At 40.2% G+C, this 17,355-nt stretch overlaps 1 protein-coding gene across 3 annotated transcripts in view; it reads left to right on the plus strand.

The window, feature by feature from the left end:
* MYO1B (myosin IB) overlaps positions 1 to 17,355 on the plus strand; it is a 131,028-nt gene that overhangs the window by 49,614 nt on the left and 64,059 nt on the right. For all 3 annotated transcript variants that reach the window (XM_034429652.3, XM_034429644.3, XM_034429665.3), the window contains exon 4: positions 16,441 to 16,535. In XM_034429652.3, the coding sequence (XP_034285543.1) occupies positions 16,441 to 16,535 (95 nt within the window). The remainder of the gene's footprint in view (positions 1 to 16,440; positions 16,536 to 17,355) is intronic.

Genomic DNA, 17,355 nt, shown 5'->3' on the forward strand with positions numbered 1-17,355 from the left:
TTATATAAAGTTGCAATCTTTCATTATTCAATTATTCCATGTTGTCTCTTATTATTACTCTTATTTTATTATATAAAAATATATACACTAATATTCCCCTTTTCTCTTATTTCTATCTCTTATTCTAACTTTTAATCATGTCATCCTTTGTTAAAAAGCATTTTCTTTCTATTCTACCTAACTTCTAATCATGTCACCTACCTACAAACAAAAGAAAGGAAAGAAAGAGGAAAAGGAAGGCAGATCAAAACAACACCAAAAACAAAAAATCATCTATCCATCATCGCTTGCCCACTTCAAAACTTTAGTTGCTATGCTTTTTTTCTTTTTGATCTATCTTCCGTATTCCTCTCTAAGATCTTTATCTCTTTCTACATCTGCTTCTTGGCTGTTCAATCTGAGTATTTTCCCCACCTCTATCCTCCTCCTCCACTGCCTAGTTTCCAGGATTTCTACCCATGCCCCTATCTCCCTTCCAAAGGTATCTTCCTGTATCTCCAATTCTCTTTTCAACCCCCTTAGTATATTTTCCCCATGGTTTGATTCATCAATCACTGTTATTTCCTTTGTTATCTCCTCTTTGTCTTCTTCTTTTATTCTCTGATTCTTCGTTTCAGTCTTTTCCACCATTTCTATTGTTAGCTCCTCCCTTTCCTGGGCGTCTTGATCTTTGCTCATCATCCCTTGTGTAGCATTTTCCATTTTTTCCATAATCTCCTTAAATCCTTTCTCCATAATAGCCTTTGTGTTTTGAAAAAATAATGCTATCTCCTTCAATGTTTCATTTGTTTCTTCCTTATAAAGCATCTTATTTTGTTTTTAAGGAAAAAAATCCGTTTTTATTCAACAGTCCAAGAGCTATTTATTCAATCCTTAGGTTGCCCTTCAAGGGGTGAGTTAATCACAGTTCTTTATATCCCAAAGGTAAACAGTCTGTTCCATTTGAATAGTCCCAGAAGTTATCAGAAGTCCCTTTAATTAAGTAGCTTGCTTATTTTCATGTTTAATCTCCAATAGTCCTGGGGTAGCTGGGGATAATCCAATAGATATTTTCACAGTTCTTTTCATAAGTATTTCCAGGCTTGTAGTTTTCCCTTTTGTCAGCAGGTGGCACTCTCAGCTTAGATTTCAATATTACCACTCGGCAATTATCCTTTTAGTTATAAATCAATTATAAAAGCAGAATAAGTTTTATAGTAAATGATTTCAGCATTTTAAAATGCCTTTCCAGTACTGCGTCTTCCCAATTCAAGAGTCCAATTTTCTATACATTTCAAAATTTATAATTTTCTCTCTTGTGCCCTCCTCAAGATGCTCAGATACCGCTTAAACAAATAGTTCTGAGCAAATAGTTCCAAACTATTCCTTGGGGTAAGTTTAAGGCAAAAAGAAACCCTTTCCCATAGTTCCAGTCACTATGGAACCTACTTCGCTCCAGCACCAGTCTTAGTTGTTGTTCTTCAGTTGTCCCAGCTTTATAGCAGCCATCTTTAGACTGCCTTGTCTTCTTGCCGTGGCTGAGAGGGAAAGAAACCCCACGGGTCAGACAGGAGAGCTACGTCTCTCCTCAACCACACAGGATGCCCCTCTTTGCTTCAACGCCCCTACAGGGTGGCTTTGGGTCCTCTCGGAGCCCACAAACAGGGAGGACAGCACAGGGAATACGGAGACCTGTTCCCTGTGTTTGAAAATGCCACGACGTTAACCGGAAGTCGACACAATACTATTTCTGAATAGTATTTTAAAAGAAAGGTTTTTAATTAACTTAATCTGAATTAAACAAAACTGGACAACCATATTTTGCTGAATATTTAAAATTTGAAATCATAATGAAGATACGTAGTTAAAGTGATTAAATTTTTAAAACTGCATAATATGGCTTAATGCTTTTTGTAATGTTGGCTCAAAACTTTGCCATATTAGTTTCATTCCTTTCTATACTATGGCAATTATGAATATCTATTTTCTAGGAGCCACACAGCTTTTGAAAAGAGAAATCAGGATGACTAGTAAAAGCTGATCGAATATTTGAAACTTTAAAATAAAATTTTGCAAAGAAAATGTGATTGTTCAATGTCGAGTGATTTAAATACCTCATATTATCGGGGTGGGGAGTGGATTTGATATGGCAAAAACACCTGATAGGTTTGTCTTTTATGTGACAATTTTGAAACAAGCCGATTATTTCATTTTTTTTGATGCTGTGAATAGTCTTGCTGAAATCTTAACAAAATTTGAAACACATGTTTGAATGTCTTAAATAAGAGGAATTCAAAAGATTCAGTTGGTTCTGTAATTATATAGTTACTCACAAGACTGGCATGTTGTTGAGGTTTATAGCCATAAATGCTAACAATATGAAGGAGATTATATATTGATACAGTTGCCATAAGATCATTGGGCTATCCCAACCTGTCATTTGCACTGGACATGTGACAGGCTCCACTCTGAATTTGATTACTTTTGGATTTTGATCACACATTCAGTGTTCATGTATATAGGAGGAACTAATGTTAGTACGTCTTTAATGGTAAACTGCACTGCATAGTAGTAGAAAGTGAAATGCCTCTGGGAAGAAAAGGAACACTTCTTTAAGTGAGAAATTAGCATTAAGGTCAAAGTCGGAGATGAGAATAATCAGCTTAATGAGAAAATGGAAGGAGCATATATATCTCTAGCATTTGAATGGTAAAGTGAGCGTGGAGGATTGAAGTGGAGAATTGTATGCCAGGTTTGAGGAAGAAAAAAAGCTGATCACAAGTAGAAGGAAGATGGCATATACTGTTGGGCAGGTTCAGGGGGCTAGTTGGGATGGTCTGAGTTGCATATTATTGGATCTGGGTAAAGTATATTGAAATATACTTTATTGAAGTATATTGAAGGAATGACTAAAATGAGAAGCTATTGAATGCAAATATTATCCATTCCAGGTCAGAGAACAATAAACTATGTATCTTTTTTTCATCTCCTGTTGTAATCCAGTAATTTGTTTAGTGGATATAAAATATCGAAAGTATAAGATAAAGATAAGGTCCTTTCCAACCTTATTAGAGCCATGATGATGAAGTTGTTAGAATGCAGTACACCTCACTGCTAGGAGTTCAACCTTGATTGGCTCAAGGTTGACTCAGTCTTCCATCCTTCTGAGGTCAGTAAAATGAGGAGCCAGATCGTTAGGGGTAATATACTGACTCTGTAAACTGCTTAGAGAGGGCTGTAAAGCACTGTGAAGCGGTATACAAGTCTAAGTGCTATTGCTATTCTATGATTCTATTAACATGAGTGAAGCAGTCTTCTTGGAGCATTAAAAAAAAATGGCATCCTTTAGAAGGCTCATGAAGCTACTTTGAATATTGCCTCTAGCCATCTATGCCTATGTTTGTGCACACAGTTGCTTTACATGAGTGGCATTCTTAGTGAATGTATTATAAATGTGTGCAATTGAGGTTAGCTTTCATATCAGCAGAAGTGGTCCAAAAGATGTAGTTGCTTTAATACTTCAAGGACAGGTGCATCATTCATAGTGACATACTTTACTAAACATCTCTTTTGGATTCTTTTTTTTTTACACTCTACAAATTGCAGCTCTAATCCCTAAGGGCATCTCACTTTGAGTATCTTTCTAATACAAATATTTTTCTGAATGAAAATTATATCTCTCTTCTTTGTGTCTCCCCCCCAGCTTAGAAAGCATATTTCTTTGTATGCAATAGCTACTGAATTTTCACAAGAGAATTTTAAAGTTTTTTGGGAAGCCTAAGTACACTACTTTGTTTGGCGTAGTCTTGTTTGCATGCTTGTTAGGACTTTGAAGTCTAGAAAGTTATTAAAATAATGTATTCTTGCAGAGCCATGTATCTGCTTCCTTTTCAGCTAAATTTATTCTTCTATTTGCTTGATTTTTTTCTTTAACCATACTTTTTACCATTTTAATCCCAACATGACATTAAACTAATTGACCTATAAATTAAGAGTTTTCATTAAATATATTGTCCTTCAAAGGGTAACATGTTAAGAGCAGAAGCTTGCCATGAAGGAAATTAAATGTTAATGATACAGTACTTTGTTATGATATGTTTAACATCTCCTGTGCACTGCTTGGAGAGTCCAAGCGTGGGTTCATTTCAGTCTGTTGTGACGTCACTGAGTTGGAATTTCTTTGGCCACGCCTTCCTCCTTCCGGCTGAGCCTCAGTTTTTCCAACTCAGTTTTTCCAACTCAGTCTGAAGGAAAGACTTATTTGAGTTGGCTCTTCAATTTATTAAATTGAATTAGTAAATATTTGGCCTTTTAACTAAATTAAGAAAAAAGAAAAAAGAAAAAAAGAAGAAAAGAGAGCCTCTTTAAAATTCAGCTTGGGTGGCTTGCAGACAGAGCGCAGAGAGTGAGTCAGCACTGGGCACCCTGTGAGGCAGTGTTTTGATTGCTGCGGCAGCGGCCATTGCCACGTGGCTCGGATCGTTCCCCCGATCACCGGGGAAGTCACCGGAGGTCTTCAGGAGGTCCGAGGCTTCGGATTCCTCCTCCTTTTGCTGTCAGAGAGCCACAGATCACAAGGAGAAGGAGCGCTGACCGCGCAGCCGATAGCCACCATTTTGTTGCCGGTGGCCATTTTGTGTGGCTATACAACGCAGCAAAAATTATTTCTTGAGTGCAGCTGGGCGAAGATTGGGCCTGATCCGCCATTTGGAAGCCAGAGCAGCTACTTACCACGCAAGTAAACCACAGTTCTGGTTTTTTTACTGTGTTTGGTGGCCTTATAATCCTTGGGGCAAGCCTTACAGCTCTTTATTTCCTGGGGTGCCCTGATTATAGCTGCTGCTGCATATTATACTCAAAAATAAACCGTGTTGTCGGTTTAGAGTAAATTGAGCCCTGACCTGCGCAGTGAGTAAACTTTCCTTTATTGTCTTTAATTTTCTTGGTTTGAAATCCTCAAATTGTGTCTATTATGGCCAATAGCAGTGATTCTGAGGCGTCTTCAACACCTCAACCTCAGCCAGAATGCTCTAACTAACAAGCCTAGATTGAGATCCAGCAAGCCTTCTGTTAACACCCAAGCTAAACAGTCTAAATCTTCCTCTGTAGCAGCTGAAAAGGATGCACTTAGAAGGCAAAAAGCCTTGGAAAAGCATTTTGCAAAGGCTCAGCAACAGGCTACAGCCCTCAAATCTCCTGTGGATTCCAGGGATCAGGGTGAGACTTCTCATATTTTTCCCACTGTTTTACAAACTCAGGAAGTACAAGAGGAGATACCTAACTGGTCTCCCATTATTATTCAGGAACAACATGGGTTTCAAGCAGTTCCTTTTCAGGAGGGTTATGTCTTGCCCACGGTTCAGCCTCCTTCTGATTCTTCTCAGGTGCCAGGCAGACAGCGCGCTGTGCCTTCTGCTACCTTTACGCCCACAGCAGTGGGTCTCCGCCCTCAGGAGCCAGCACAACAAAGTTTATCCTCAGAATTACGTTATGCCATTGTGCAAACCATTATTCAGGGCATTGATGAGGTGCTGGCCCAGAGGGGAATTTTGGCTCCTTCCCATCCAGGGCCATCCAGGGCAGATCCTGTTCCTCATCAGTCACATAGGCATAGGGATTACAGGGAAGAATCCTATCATGACACTCCATCCTTTCACAGTGAGGCTTCGCTGGAAGGTGAGGAGGAATTAGATGAATTTGAGATATCAGGTGATGAGGGCATTGCTCAGGATAAGCCAGCATATTCTGGTTTGTTCCGCCCTCATCTTTTCAGAACCTTATTACTTAAGGCAAAGATGACTGTTAATATGGCCCAGGTGGACAAATCAGCTCCTAAGGATTCCCAGGATCTTTGTGCTAGCCTGTTTTCAAAACAGGTCACTACTCAAGAGGTTATTCCCTCTCCACAGTTTTTTGTAGATACAATCAAAAGGCAATGGGAGCATCCTATATCTGGCATGGATAAAAAGATGTATTCAGTGGAGAAGGTATTTGAGGAACTTCTCCAAATTCCTACAGTGGATTCTCCCTTCACCAATTTAGCTTCAACTGCTATTCTCCCTTCTAATACCGCTGAGGGGTTGAAGTCATAGAAAGGCGGATTTGGCCACACGTAAGACCCACCAGGCTGCGGCTTGGGCGATTAGAACCGCTACAGCGGCTTCCTTTATGTCCAGAACATTGCTTCTATGGTTCAAGCAGCTTCAGGCCAGGGTTTCCCCAGAGGATCTCCGCCTCCAGCAAGATCTTAGTAAGCTGATTGCAGCAACAGAATACACGGCAGATGTCTCTATTGCTGCTGCAAAATTTTGCCTCTACGGCTGTAGTGTCTAATGTGTCTAATGCCAGGTCCAAAGGGCATCTGGCTGCTGCACCCTTTAAACGACAGCAACTGTTCGGAGATGTGTTAGATCCCATCCTGGTGGAAGGGAAAGACAAGAGGAAGGTGCTACCTCAACTGTCTAGGAAATATGATAGGAGACCAACTCCTTATTACCGTAGGCAGCCCTTTCGGAATACGGAGGCGGGATTCCCCACCTCCCAGTCTCAGAGACCATATTTCCATGGAGGTGACAGATTTCAGGAGAGGTCTGGATTCCGAGACAGATCTCGGCAGCCACGGTCCAGGCAACCCCTACAGCGGTTCAGGGGGACGCCCCTACCGCCATTCCAAGTGATTCCTGGGCTCACATCCCTATTGGCGGCAGGTTAAAGATGTTTGCCGACCAGTGGAGGGATACCACCATGGACGCATGGGCCTTGCAAACTGTGACTCTTGGACTAACTTTAGAATTTTGTTCCAACCCTAACCCTAACCCTCATCATTTCATTCACTGTCCAGTGCCCAGGGAGGCCACCAAGAGGGCCATGATGGAGACCGAAATTCAGCACTTGCTGGATATCACAGCCATAGAACCGGTACCGATTGGTCAAAAGGGTTTGGGGTTTTACTCCATACTCTTTCTAGTTCCCAAGAGCTCGGGGGGCCAACAGGCAATATTGAATTTGAAAGACCTCAATATTCATATAAAATACAGGAGGTTCAAAATGCATTCACTGCATTCAATCATGGGCGGTCTCAGACAAGGAGATTTCTTAACATCGATAGATCTCAGAGAGGCCTACCTCCATGTGCCCATAAGGATTTCCCACAGGAAGTTTCTCAGGTTTGCTTTTGCGGGCCGCCACTGGCAATACCGGGCCCTTCCCTTTGGCCTGTCATCAGCATCACGCACCTTCACCAAATTACTGGACGTGATGGCAGCACGTTTGCGGGCCATCCAGTCCGTCTACAGTGCTACCTAGACGATGTGCTGATTCAGTCATCATCCGTCAGTCAGGCAGAGCAGGACCTTCGGCTTACCATCCAGACTCTACAGGATCACGGCTTCTCAGTAAACTGGGAGAAAAGCCATCTGGTTCCGTCTACCAGACTGATCCATTTGGGGGCAGTAATAGACACCCAATTGTCCCAGGTGTTTCTGTCTCCGGAATGCAGGGACAGTATAAGACAACTGATAAGGCAGGTTCAGACATCAGGTTCAGTGTCCCTTCTTCTTCTTTCCCAACTGTTGGGGAAAATGATTTCTTGCCTGGCCATAGTTCCCTGGGCTCGATTGCACACCAGGGCCCTACAATGGCTCCTCCTACCCAGTCAGAAGTCAGGGCGCAGCAACTCACTGGGCAGGATCAGGGTTCCTCCACAGGTGCTGCGCTCCTTGGATTGGTGGCTATCGAAGGCTTTGGAGAAAGGATGTCTGTTTCGGGATCCTCCCAGACTGGTACTGACATCGGACACTAGCCTCTTCGGCTGGGGAGCACATCTGGGGTCCACTGTGACACAAGGTCATTGGTCTCAGGGGGATCTCCACAACGATATCAACTGGCTGGAGCTGAGAGCTGCACACCTGGCGCTTCGACAATTTCAAGCAGAGCTGTCAGATCAACATGTTCTTCTGCTGACAGACAATGTCACAGCCAAGGCGCATGTCAACCGCCAAGGGGGCACTCGTTCGAAGGCACTCGTGTGAAGCGAGAAAGCTGTGTCTCTGGGCGGAGTGACATCTTCGATCCTTGAGGGCAGAGCACATCGCCAGGACAACCAACTCAACAGCGGACTGGTTGAGCTGGACAACAATAGACCAATCCAGATGGCACCTTCACCCGGACATGTTTCATCTCATCACAGTTCATTTTGGGGGCCCGACTCTGGACTTATTTGCTACCCCGCAGAATACTCAACTGCCTTGGTTTTTCACCAGATTTTGGACTCCAGCGACCGAAGGGGTCAATGCCCTTTGTTGCCCATGGCCGACCGAGTTGCTGTATGCCTTCCCTCCAATCCCCTTACTTCAGAGGGTGATCAGGAGGATCCTGGAGGAACAGGCGGAGGTGTTACTAATGGCACCATATTGGCCGAGACGTCCATGGTTCGCAGACCTCATGTCGCTGTCGACACAGCATCCCTGGATATTACCACCACACCGGTTCTCCCTCAGTCAGGGCGCCCTTCAGCATCCGGATCCTCAGTGGCTCAAGTTAGCCGCCTGGCGATTGAGCGGGAGGCTCTCCGGAAGGAACACTATCCCTCTGAGATAATTTCCACCATTTTAGCTTCTAGGAAACAGTCAACAGTTCGCATCTATCAAGCCACCTGGGCGGCGTTTTGTCGATGGTGCGCTAGAGGGAATTTGGTTCTGATGGCTGCAACGGTTCCACAAGTCCTGGCCTTTCTACAGCACAGTCTGAAAAAGAAGCTTTCCACTAATACGCTGCGTCGACAGGTTGCCGCTTTGGCGACGGTTTTGCCAGGTGAGGGATCAGTTCCGCTTTCGCACCATCCTAAGGTCAGTAGCTTTTTGAAAGGAGCTGCCAATTTGTTACCTCCTGTTGTTCATTGCTACCCGACCTGGGACTTGTCACTGGTCTTGCAGGTGCTTACCTCACCTCCTTTTGAGCCCTTGCGGACTACTACGCTCAGACTCTTCACCTTTAATGTTGTCTTTCTGGTGGCTATTACTTCTGCACGCAGAATTTCTGAACTGGCGGTGCTTTTGGTGCGCCAGGATTTATGCATCTTTCATCCGGACCATGTCATTCTTCGCTTGGATCCTACATTTGTACCAAAAGTTAATTCCTGGTTCCCCAGGGCACAGGAACTTATTCTACTGGACTTTTGCCCTAATCCCAGAAATCTGACAGAAAAGCACTGGCATACGTTGGATGTGCGCTGGGCCTTGAGGTATTATGTCAAGCGGATGGCATCCTTTCGATGGTCAGAGGCCTTGTTCGTGTCGTTGCAGCCCACGTTGATGGGGAAAAAGGTATCACCATCTACCATTGGCCGTTGGCTCAAGGCATGCATTGCCTTAGCTTATGAACACCAAGCCTGTTTGGTGCCACGGCGCATTAAGGCACACTCTATTCATAGTGCGGCCACTTCGGCTACCTGGGCTACGCAAGCATCCATTTTGGACATCTGCAGAGCCGCGACTTGGACTTCCCCTTCACCGTTCGTGAAGCACTACAAGCTGGATCAGTTCGCATCAGCTGAGGCGGCGTTTGGGAGGCGTGTCTTACAGAGAGTCGTGCCGGCCGAGGGGACCCTAGACCGATCTGCTTCCTACCCTACTTCAACTTAGCTTGGGTATATCCCACGCTTGGACTCTCCAAGCAGTACACAGGAGATTGAACGTTGGGCTTACCTTGAACGTTCCATCTATGTGCACTGCTAGAGAGTCCAAATCCCACCCTGGCTTGTGCTGATTCGGGGTCCAGGAGTGGCCGGTTCTTCAAATTGATGGCATCTTCCCTGGTTCCGGTTTTGTTGAAAAAACTGAGGCTCGGCCGGAAGGAGGAAGGCGTGGCCAAAGAAATTCCAACTCAGTGGCATCACAACAGACCGAAAAGAACCCACACTTGGACTCTCTAGCAGTGCACATAGATGGAACGTTCAAGGTAAGCCCAACATTCATTTTCAAATTCAAAATAATAGTGTCAGAGCTGGAGGGGAAGGAAAGATGAGTGTGGGGGATAGATTATGTCTGATAGAGTTGTTAATATGAATTAAACATTTACATGAAGGTATACCTTGTTTGAAAAGCTAGGATTCAATTAAGAAGCAAAGGAGGACAAAGGTGTCCTTAGGTCTTGATGTGGACATAAATAAAAGATCTATACATGCATTCTGGTTATGAACTGCTAATGCTAACAGATATGAATCTTTTGTGTTGCTTGTAGTTGTACTCTGGCATGGAACTTTTCTTTTGTAGAATTTGGAATGCTAATCAGGTATGCTTTTGGGCTAGGATGGCAGAAATAAACGTTCTATATAATTGGCTCTGTAAAATTCAGATTTGCCAAAGACATGTAAATCTCATTTATTGTGTACATCAAAAGAAGTCTGAAGGATACTTGCCATACCTGATTAAGATGTAAGAATCAAAGACTGTTTCAGATGATAGCAGGGTTGAAGAATTTCATGATCTTGGATTAAGGTTTGGCCTTTCATCATTGTTGGCCACTTTGTCTTAAGTTTTACACGCTCTGTGACTATTTGGGCCTATTGGTATATGGTGCTGCAGGATGCAGCTAATTATACAGAAATTAACATATCCACACTATCCATGGTCATCTTAATTCATACGAATAAAAAATACCTAAGAAATATGAGATAAACAAAAGGGGGGATTATTTGCACTCCATATAAATAATCCAATGTGTAAATCTGACCCTGAGGCTCTTTTTACTTATCAGCTTCTAAGATCAATAAAATTGGCAGCCATGAAAACAAAGTATATTTCTTTGTTTGGCAATACTATTTTAACTGAATTCACTTATACTGTAGATCGGCTATGCCTTTCTTTATCTTTGAATTCCTATGGAAGGACTCTGAAGACATGCATTTTCAGTAATTGGCAATAGGCACATGGCCTAGGACTGTTAGTGAGTTCTTAATTTTCACACATGATTGATTTTAGAATTTTATGTTTGGTTTTAGTGGTTGGGTTTGTTTGTTTCTCTGCTCTTAAATGCATATTTTTATTTGTATGCTTCCTAGGCTTATATTCAGCCTTGTCTTTAAAACAGCATTTATAGTGTTACTTTTTCTTGTTGTTCCCACAAAACAATCCTGTGGGGTAGAGGGCTAAGAAGAGTAGCTGGCTAAAATGACCCAGTGAGTTTCTGTGGTTGACAGTGGGCTACAGTGCCAGCCCAAAACCTGGACCAGTATAGTACTTAATAGCTGTTTTGGAAGGGACACTTTTTTTCCAATGGGTGTTTTGTCCAATGTCCAATAGGTATTTGGAAATTAAATAAGTAAAACCTCTTTCTAGAATCAAGTTAGAATCTTACAATTTTGGATTTTCCTGTTCAGTATACACTTTCTCTACTGTTTATGCTCCAACATTCTCCAGTTGTTTTTTACTACAATTGTTCAAGCTTCATTAGATTTCAAACTAAGATTTCACTTTGCTTCTGGAATAGTTTTTTTTAAGAGTACAGTGAATTATAACAGAAAAGGTGGTTGGATACTGTTGAAATGTATTTGCATAGTTAAAGTCATCTATAAATTTTAAACAGAAGTGTTGACATTCTGAGTTGGCTCCATGAAGTAAAAAAAGCAAATTGAAAGGATTCCCCACTATTATTGTTTTTAGATCACTCTTCAGGGGCTATTCTGCATATGAGATGTCAATTCTCATTTGAGCCTTTCATATATCTTATGAAATTTAAAATACCATTTGACACTTTTTCATTATTGATACTTGTATTAGTGAGAGTGGCTTTGGATTGTGTCGGTAATAAGGAGATGAAAGTGGTGGTGAGTTGTATTGTTTTGAAGTTAGTGACAAACTCAGGTGATTCCTTTATAATAAAGTTACTCTAATAGATCCATTTAATACTTAGAGATGAATACTCACATTTGCTGATTATTAGAAATTCCTGGCAGAATGTTGTCCCTTTAGAATCCATTGTTCCTCTTTCTACCACGGAATAATTCCCATTCTTAGGCCAACTCTGACATTATTTTAAAAAGTGATTACCCACTTTCTAAGTGGGATTCTGTGTGGTTTCAACAGCATATGGAGGTAGGAGACTTCATGTTGATTACCCTCTGGAGCCTTTCACACAGGTAGGGGATTGGGGAAGAAACCTGTAGAATTAAATTTTATTAGCTCAAATTCTAGTCCAAGATTCTTAAGGACAGTGCCTGATGAAGTTGTCCAATGTGTGAAGAAATCATAGTAATTATCCAAAATAAATTGTAATCCTTGAGATATTTTCAATCTAATGCCGAGCCATATGTGTTTCATAGGGATGAAGAAATCAAAACACTACTACTAGTGATGTTTCAATGAGATAATAGTTCTATAACAATACTAAAGTGGCTAAAATGAAATCCGATTTCAACCAAATGAAGGCTTAAAATGGGATAAGACAATATTTAGATCACTCAAAGGCTGAACCATTCAGCCTTGGAATCTAGTGCAATTCAGTCTAGTGCCAGATTCCCCAAACCCCAGGCCACGGCCCACTACTGGGCCGTAGCCTATTCAGAACCAGGCCGCACAAAAGGCAGATTGGTGCATGTATGCAGCTCCACTTATGCAAGTGGTGCCCCAAAGACTTCTCTCTTGCATGAGTGGAGCTGTGCATGTGCCCATGTGCCAGCCCATCACTCACGTGACCCAGTTCTCTTCTCCTCCCCACCCCCCTGCCGGGCCACCAAGCCGCAAAGGTTGGGGACTACTGGTTTAGTTGTTAAGGCACTAGGCTAGAAAGCAGGAGACTGAGTTCAAGTCCCACCTTGGCTGTAAATGCCAGTTGGGTGACCTTGGGCCAGTCACTCTTTCTCAACTCAATTCATCTTACAAGGATGTTGTGGGGAAAAAAAGGAGAAGGAAGGTATGTTGGATATGTTCGCTGTCTTAAATTATTTGTAAAAATAATAAAGGTGGGAAACAAACAAACAAATAAATGCATGTACCTTGGATTTAAAAATTAAATAAAATTTATTTCTCGGAATAAATTCAGTTTGAAACTATTGAAATTTATGGCAAAGTTTAATATAGCCTCAGGTCTGTAATGAACTGATTTGATTTGATTATGGCAAAATTTATGGTGAAGTAAAATTACCACAGCAGAAAGTTAAATTTATCGCACTTCATTTCCACATAACCCATGATGCTATTCTTATAATAGATTTGTGATAGTGATGTCAGAAAATGAAAAAAGAGAGATAAGAACTGCTTCTAAATGTTAGATATAAAATGAAAGAGAGATTTGAGCTGATAATACTGTTCATCTGCTAAGTCACTGTCATTCTTTCCAGAAGAAACTTTGATAAGATTTCTTTTTGCTCCACTAGAGTGCTGAACTAATTAAATGTCTTAATTTATGTTAATGGAGTCGGTAAGTGCAATTAAACTGGGTGGTTTCATACAGTACTCTGCAGGATGATAATCAAATCTATCAATGATTTCAGTGCAAAACTGTAGGGTTAGTCAAGTTAGGGTTGTCAAGGTGAAAATACACAGGTCTCCATATAGATGCACGGTTCATAGATATGAACTAAATGTTGCTTTCAGTCAGCCTAAGAATGAATATTGGTAAAGAAAGTTGGACATAATTTGTATCCAAGGAGTTTCTCAAATAAACAATGCCATTCAAAAATACTGGTGGTTTTCGTTGCTAGTTGTTCAAGTCACTATATACTGTAACAGGCTGCTGACAGTAAAGAAAGATATAATTTCTTAACCATTAACTGTTTTATTCCCTTTAAATGTGGTTTTGATTTTTTTTTTTTTTGTAAAATGGAATAGTTTGAACTACAGCATTTATACTTACTTGCATTTTTATTAGCAGTTTTAAATAATGCTAAATACAATTTTTTTTGGAAATGATTTGTCTAGTTTTTTATCTGGGATTTTATTCAATTTATTCCTTCCCAATACTTATACACTGCCATAATTACAAATCTCAAACCATTAAAAAAAATTAAAAATCATAATTCATCATCTTTTAATGACCCCATAATCCTTTGTTGGAGTGGAGTCTGGGCAATTGAATGGAGCTGAGTGATTACTGGCCAGATGCCCTTCCTGTCACCAATGCGAAGTTGATCTCATAAAATAGAGCAGTAAAATTTAAAATAGCCCACAGCCAATCACACAGGACAGTGTTTCTCAACCTTGGAGATATTGTGTGGAAGAATTTCCTAGCCAGCTACTCTATGATGTGTGGACTTCAATTCCCAGAATTCCTAGAATCCATGAATTTCCAGAAATCATGTCTGGACTTTTTTGGTCTGGGATTTTATTAATTTTTTTTGTTTAGACAATAGCCCTGGGATTTCCTGGTCATTCAATAACTAATTAAATCCAACTTAACTCAGCCTTTTGAGCCAAAGACTGCTAAGAGTTCTTATCAGAAAGATGTTCTTATTTTGTGATTATTAATATTATATATATATATATATATATATATATATATATATATATATATATATATATATATATATATATTGCTGGTAGAACTTTTCCAGATAAGTCATTCTGCATCCTACCCCATGTGGAACATTTCTTAATGTAAATATAATTTTTGGAAATTTTTTTACTTGAGGATGACAGATGTTACAGGTTGTTTTATGTGCCATGAACAGGATTCATGGTATTTCAAAGGGTGAAAAATACATGAAGAATTTTAAAAATATTGTTTCTTACTATCTTGGCTTAATTTTCAACTATACTTTATGTCTCTTATTTTGTTTAGATTATAATTTTATTCCCCCTGTTGTGATGTGTAATGTTTAAAACCATTCATTTATTTGAAGAATTTGTTATTCAAGTGTGAAGGTTTCATGCTTATGGATATAAAATATATATTGTAGGAGACCAGATTGAGTCTGAGGGCAGGATCAAATGCTTCATCAGTTTGGAATCACTCCACTCCCATATGGATCTAAATCCAACCCCCTGTGAATTTGCCTTGACCATTAGGAGATCAGATTTGTATGTATAAGGAGCACAAAATAAACTCTTAGTACTTTAACTCTATTCTGGATCTTGTTTCTTGTGCTTGACATATTTATTTAGAAAATTTATATTGCCACCTACTCGCACATGGCAACTCAAGGTGGCTTACAAGGATACAAAAATACCATATAAAAGAAATACAAAGAATAAAAAAGAAAAATAATAAAATAATAATCCCCCACTCCGGCGACAACACACATTCATACTAGCCATTTAATGGGCTCCATCCTGCTCTGGGTTCCTTAGGCCCGCTGACAGAACCACGTCTTCAGGACCTTCCAAAAGAGTGTTAGAGTGGGGGCCAATCTCATCTCTGAGAGGATGATGTTCCAGATATACAATTACTTTCATGTTATAGTACTCTATAGTACTATAGAGCAGTGGTCACCAACCAGTGGTCCGTGGGAAAATTTTGGTGGTCCGCAGAAAAATTATTTGCATTTTTTATTTTGCACTAAATTGCACTAAATACTATTTATCTTTTTTTTAAAAATTCATATTAGTGGTCCGCGGGATTTAAAATTATGAATTTAGTGGTCCCTGAGGTCCGAAAGGTTGGTGACCCCTGCTATAGAGTCTCAACATCCTAAGTGTGTTAGGCAATATCTCAGACAATTAATGTAAGTAATCTCAGTATAGCACTGAAACATACTGGTTAATATATTACTGACGTTAAGCGAGCAATGAATTTAAGTAACTAAATGCTGCTACTTAAAATATTTTAGATTTAGATGTTAGTGTATAATTCCATATGAATTCTATAACTGAAGCATGTATTAATGATGAGCTAAGTGAGGTCTAGGAATAGTGTTGATGACTTGCTACAGCTGCAGCTATAATATATTCTACTGTACAACACAGTATTACTGCACAGTATTTTAGCTTCCAAATTTGAATTTCCGGAACTGTACTATCCCATTTTTGGAACTGATAATGAAAAATACCATTGGCTGACATTTTACATCCTAGATCTGGTTGGTATGATGTTTGTGTATCATATCTCATCATATTTTTTCCTGTTGAATGAGAGATACGGATTTCAGGGAGAATAGATAAGTATGCCTTCTGATTGCTATCATTTCCTGTAAAAAGGTAATATGATATATTTAGATTTTTGAGACTACTCTCCCGTCATCTCTTACTATCATTTTAATATGAGCCAATAGCCAACTTCTCCATTGCATATATGAAGTAAATGAGTTACAGTTAATGTACAGAAATTACAGTTTCATCTTCAGGTGTTTATGAGCAATATGTAAGAAAAGAATACAGGCACCTTTGTAACAGCCAAAAGTTCCACTGTAATTTGTACAGTTTTATATTAACTTATCAATAAAAGTTATTGATGTGTTTAAACATTTTGGTGCTTGAGTAACACTCAATGTGACCTGGATAGCTTAATATGTCGTACTTTATTCTATAGTTTTGCCCTGTCTGATGAAGCATATCGATCGTTGAGAGACCAGGATAAAGATCAGTGTATACTTATAACTGGAGAGAGTGGAGCTGGAAAAACAGGTAATATATCTATTATTAGATCATTTATCAGTTCTAAGATATTAACATGTGTGCTCTTTTCTCAAGTCAATCTTGTAAATCTAGGACTTTGACTAGCCATATTACGGTGACAGCTTCCACAGTTCCAGAGTTCCACACTTCATTATTATTCAGCTCATAGGTCTGTTTTGCAAAAGATAGTGGAGCCCTTTTTGTTCAGAAGACTGGGGGTCTACTGCTGATGGAGCGTAGGTTGGAGCTGGAAAGATGAAATACTGACAGTAATGTGGGACATCAAGGCTCATGGTTAAGGAAACATAAAAATGTTTGAACTGACAAAGGTGTGCAAATCTTGGATAGCATATGAAAAACAGACTAGGCAAAAGAAGGTCAGCACAAGTGAGGCTGTATGCTAGAAGGATTCTAGGGAAAGAGATAATGAAGTGAGTAAACCTTATGTTCTTGGAATTCTATCTCTCCAGCTTTACTAGTCCTACAGTGAAAAAGAGTACAAGAGGATAAACTGGGTACCTAAACTCTATGCAGATAGTCCTCAATTTACAACCACAATTGACCCCAAAATTTCTGTTGCCAAATAAGACAGTTGTTAAGTGTGTTATGCCCCATTTTATGACTTTTTTTTGACACAGTTTAATCTTTCTTGCCACAGCTGTTAAGCAAATTACTGCAATTAAGTTAGTAACACGGTTGTTAAGTGAATCTGGCTTCCCCATTGACTTTGTTTGTCAGAAAGTCACAAAAGGTGATCATATGACATTGCAACCGCCATAAATATGAGTCAGTTGCCAAAAGTCTGGATTTTGATCATGTGACCATGGGG

Source organism: Pantherophis guttatus, chromosome 1 (genome assembly GCF_059756535.1).
Source record: "Pantherophis guttatus breed Tessera chromosome 1, ASM5975653v1, whole genome shotgun sequence".
NCBI classification, from domain to species: domain Eukaryota; kingdom Metazoa; phylum Chordata; class Lepidosauria; order Squamata; family Colubridae; genus Pantherophis; species Pantherophis guttatus.